The sequence below is a fragment of the Nerophis ophidion genome, linkage group LG06 (assembly GCF_033978795.1).
Source record: "Nerophis ophidion isolate RoL-2023_Sa linkage group LG06, RoL_Noph_v1.0, whole genome shotgun sequence".
NCBI lineage: Eukaryota > Metazoa > Chordata > Actinopteri > Syngnathiformes > Syngnathidae > Nerophis > Nerophis ophidion.
Window position 1 is genome coordinate 24,695,317 of NC_084616.1, and position 4,352 is coordinate 24,699,668.

The window sequence follows — 4,352 nt, forward strand, 5'->3', positions numbered from 1 at the left end:
AGCCTCCTAGGTACTTGAACTCCTCCACTTGGGGCAGGGTCTCCTCCCCAACCCGGAGATGGCATTCCACCCTTTTCCGGGCGAGAACCATGGACTCGGACTTGGAGGTGCTGATTCTCATTCCGGTCGCTTCACACTCTGCTGCGAACCGATCCAGCGAGAGCTGAAGATCCCGGTCAGATGGAGCCATCAGGACCACATCATCTGCAAAAAGCAGAGACCTAATCCCGCGGTCACCAAACCGGAACCCCTCAACGCCTTGACTGCGCCTAGAAATTCTGTCCATAAAAGTTATGAACAGAATCGGTGACAAAGGACAGCCTTGGCGGAGTCCAACCCTCACTGGAAATGTGTTTGACTTACTGCCGGCAATGCGGACCAAGCTCTGGCACTGATCGTACAGGGACCGGACCGCCACAATAAGACAGTCCGATACCCCATACTCTCTGAGCACTCCCCACAGGACTTCCCAAGGCACACGGTCGAATGCCTTCTCCAAGTCCACAAAGCACATGTAGACTGGTTGGGCAAACTCCCATGCACCCTCAAGAACCCTGCCGAGAGTATAGAGCTGGTCCACAGTTCCACGACCAGGACGAAAACCACACTGTTCCTCCTGAATCCGAGGTTCGACTATCCGGCGTAGCCTCCTCTCCAGTACACCTGAATAAACCTTACCGGGAAGGCTGAGGAGTGTGATCCCGCGATAGTTGGAACACACCCTCCGGTCCCCCTTCTTAAAGAGAGGAACCACCACCCCGGTCTGCCAATCCAGAGGTACCGCCCCCGATGCTGCAGAGTCTAGTCAACCAAGACAGCCCCACATCATCCAGAACCTTAAGGAACTCCGGGCGGATCTCATCCACCCCTGGGGCCTTGCCACCAAGGAGCTTTTCTAACTACCTCAGCGACCTCAGCCCCAGAAATAGGAGAGTCCACCACAGATTCCCCAGGCACTGCTTCCTCATAGGAAGACGTGTTGGTGGGATTGAGGAGGTATTCAAAGTATTCCTTCCACCTATCCACAACATCCGCAGTTGAGGTCAGCAGAACACCATCCGCACCATACATGGTGTTGATAGTGCACTGCTTCCCCTTCCTGAGGCGGCGGACGGTGGTCCAGAATCGCTAGAAGCCGTCCGGAAGTCGTTTTCCATGGCTTCCCCGAACTCCTCCCATGTCCGAGTTTTTGCCTCCGCGACCGCTGAAGCTGCACACCGCTTGGCCTGTCGATACCCGTCCACTGCCTCCGGAGTCCTATGAGCCAAAAGGACCCGATAGGACTCCTTCTTCAGCTTGACGGCATCCCTCACCGCTGGTGTCCACCAATGGGTTTTAGGATTGCCGCCCCGACAGGCACCAACTACCTTGCGGCCACAGCTCCGATCAGCCGCCTCGACAATAGAGGTGCGGAACATGGTCCACTCGGACTCAATGTCCAGCACCTCCCTCGTGACATGTTCAAAGTTCTTCCGGAGGTGGGAATTGAAACTTTCTCTGACAGGAGACTCTGCCAGACGTTCCCTGCAGACCCTTACAATGCGTTTGGGCCTCCTCGTGGCATCATATATAAAGACTTGAGGCTGTAATTGCTGCCAAAGGTGCATCAACAAAGTGTTGAGCGGAGGCTATGAATACCTTTATTTTTAACAAAGTAAATGTCATTATGGGGTATTCTGTGTAGAATGTTAAAAACAAGAATGAATTAAATTTATTTTGGAATAAGGCTGTAACGTAAAAAAAATGTGGGGAAAGTGAAGCACTGTGAATACTTTCTGGATGCACTTTATGGTTCCATGGTGTTGAAGGTAAAGTAACAACAATTTCAAGTTTTGCTACTTTGCTTCAGGCATGTGTCTATAGTGTTCCAGCAATTGACAAAACTGTAAACAGTTAAGACTAGGAAAATAAACAAACGTCAATTGGATTTATGTTCCAGTAACTGTAGTGACATGTGTGTGAGGAAAAACATTTTTTTTTCTACTGATGCTTCTAGTTGTGGAGACCAAGATGTTATCAAGCATTTCATATATAAACCACGCTGCCCAACATTTTTAGTTCTGTTTTATAGCCAGCCAAATTGGTAGTATTTATTGTTAATTTGCTTATTCCCCCCGTCTCAATAACAGAGTGTTTATATTTAGAAATGATGCAGAGCGTTGGCAATGCAAACATCTGAGTTGAACAGACATATTTGTCACTGCTATGATGGACGCTATTATTTAAGGCTCCAATTACTTCACATCAAAAGTTCTACTTACAAATATTTTTGGGCAAAAATATTGCAATTTTTGACCTAAAAAAAAACTGTTGGTTTTCTTTGACAAAAAGGACATACAACATTAGAAAAACATAAACAAAAGAATACAACCTCATATCAGTCGATTTGTAGTTATGAAGTTTATCTATTAATGTATGTGTTCAAAGGTTAAAAAAATATATACATTTTTGACTTTTAATACTTTTTTGAGTGGGGCCCCGTGTGTGTTGAATTTGATAAAAACTATCATTTCTTAAAACATAATTAAGAACCAAAATTTTATGAATTATTGTTTCGTTAAAGTCCATTTCCTTCACATCAAATATTAGACATTGTAGGGGGGAAATAATTTTGTTATTTCTATAAAAAAAAAAAAAAAAAAAAAGATCCCAAAAAAAGTTCATATTGAAAGATAGATCTGTGGTTGGTTTATGAATTTAGGAGTTGAAAGTAAAAAAAAATATAATAATAATTAAGTCTCCACTTCTTTCACATCATATATTAGACCTTGACATTTTGGGGGAAAATATTGCATCCTTTCTCATTGCCATAAAATGTTTTATTTGGGGAAAAAAAAGGCCATACAAACAATCATTACGATAAATGGATCTGAAGTTCAATGAGAGATTTGAGCGATAAAAGTAAAAAAAAATGTATATATGACTTACTTTTGACATTTATGAGTGGGGCCCTTCAGGGTCCACAAGATGTTCGGTGTGGAATTTTATCAAACAATGTCTTTTCTTGAAAAAAATATTATAAATCAAATAAAAAAATAAATAAGTAAATAAAAGACAATATATGTATATATATATACATATATATACGTACATTACTTTTTTTTTTTAATTGATCTCAACTCTGTACACTGCTGCTGGAATTTTAATTTTCCTGAAGGAACTCTCCTGAAGGAATCAATAAAGTACTATCTATCTATCTATCTATATGTATGTAAATGTATATATATGTATACAGTATGTATATATGCATGCATATATATATATATATATAAATATATGTATATGTATGTATAAATGAATATGTATGTGTATGTATATATATATATGTGTGTGTGTGTATATATATATACATATATGTATATATCTGTATATGTATATATATATGTGTGTGTGTATATAAATATGTTTATATATATATATGTATGTATAGGTATATATATATGTATGCATATATATAAATATATGCATATATGTATGTATATAAATATATATATATGTATATGTGTGTATATATATATACATGTATACGTACATATATGTATATATATGCAAATGTATACATATATGTGTGTTTATATATGTATATATACAGTATGTGTATATATATATATATATATATATATATATATACTGTATTTAAATATTACAGAATTTGTTTTTGCCATAAAAAAGAGTTTTCTTTGACAAAAAAGGGCATTAAAAAGCAAACAATAGTAGAGCTAAAGTTGATCCACTGATTTAGTCATTGAAAGTAAAAAAAAATATATATGACTTACTTTTATGACTTAAATGAATTAAACCGGTCCCCTGGACTTTTCAAAAGTTTAAAAGATACATACATACAGTAACTGGGGTCAAAGGTCTGCTCAGTAAATATTTAGAAAATATTTAGATAAACCTTAATTGGTTTCATGTCTATGATGGCATGCACTGAATTTCAGTGGAGAGAAAAGTGTTTTCTATCATGTGACTACAAGACCCGCCCCTGACAACACCAGGAGAGAGAATAAGAGCAGCCACAGACCACTGATGAGTGACTTTTGAGTGCAGCGTGATATCCAGGGGGTATGAAGTTGTTTCTGCATACTCTCAGCCTGCGACTCCTCCTCCTTGCTGGCAGTCCTCTAGGCAGCCCGGCACAGCAAGGCTGCAAGATTTGGAATCCCAACAGGACAGAAGTTTGCTGTGAGGAATGTCACCCAGGTGAGTCTCAAGGCCGTCGCAACTTATTGGGAATAAGGTCAGCTTCTGTCCGCTTTGGTGAAGAGACTTTTCTTTGTCTTTCTTAATCTCTCAGTGCTTCAACGTCCTTGGTGGAGCTTCATGCTTTTCGCTCAGCTTGTTCTTGTGTG

The 4,352-nt window shown here is 39.8% G+C and overlaps 1 protein-coding gene across 3 annotated transcripts in view; it reads left to right on the top strand.

The window, feature by feature from the left end:
* Window positions 1–4,018: 4,018 nt before the first annotated feature.
* Window positions 4,019–4,352, top strand: part of tnfrsf9a (tumor necrosis factor receptor superfamily, member 9a) — a 10,237-nt gene continuing 9,903 nt past the window's right edge. For 2 of the 3 annotated variants that reach the window (XM_061903163.1, XM_061903161.1), the window contains exon 1: window positions 4,019–4,203. In XM_061903163.1, coding sequence (XP_061759147.1) covers window positions 4,068–4,203 — 136 coding nt within the window. In that variant the 5' untranslated portion in view covers window positions 4,019–4,067. The remainder of the gene's footprint in view (window positions 4,204–4,352) is intronic. The other variant, XM_061903160.1, reaches the window with a different exon arrangement.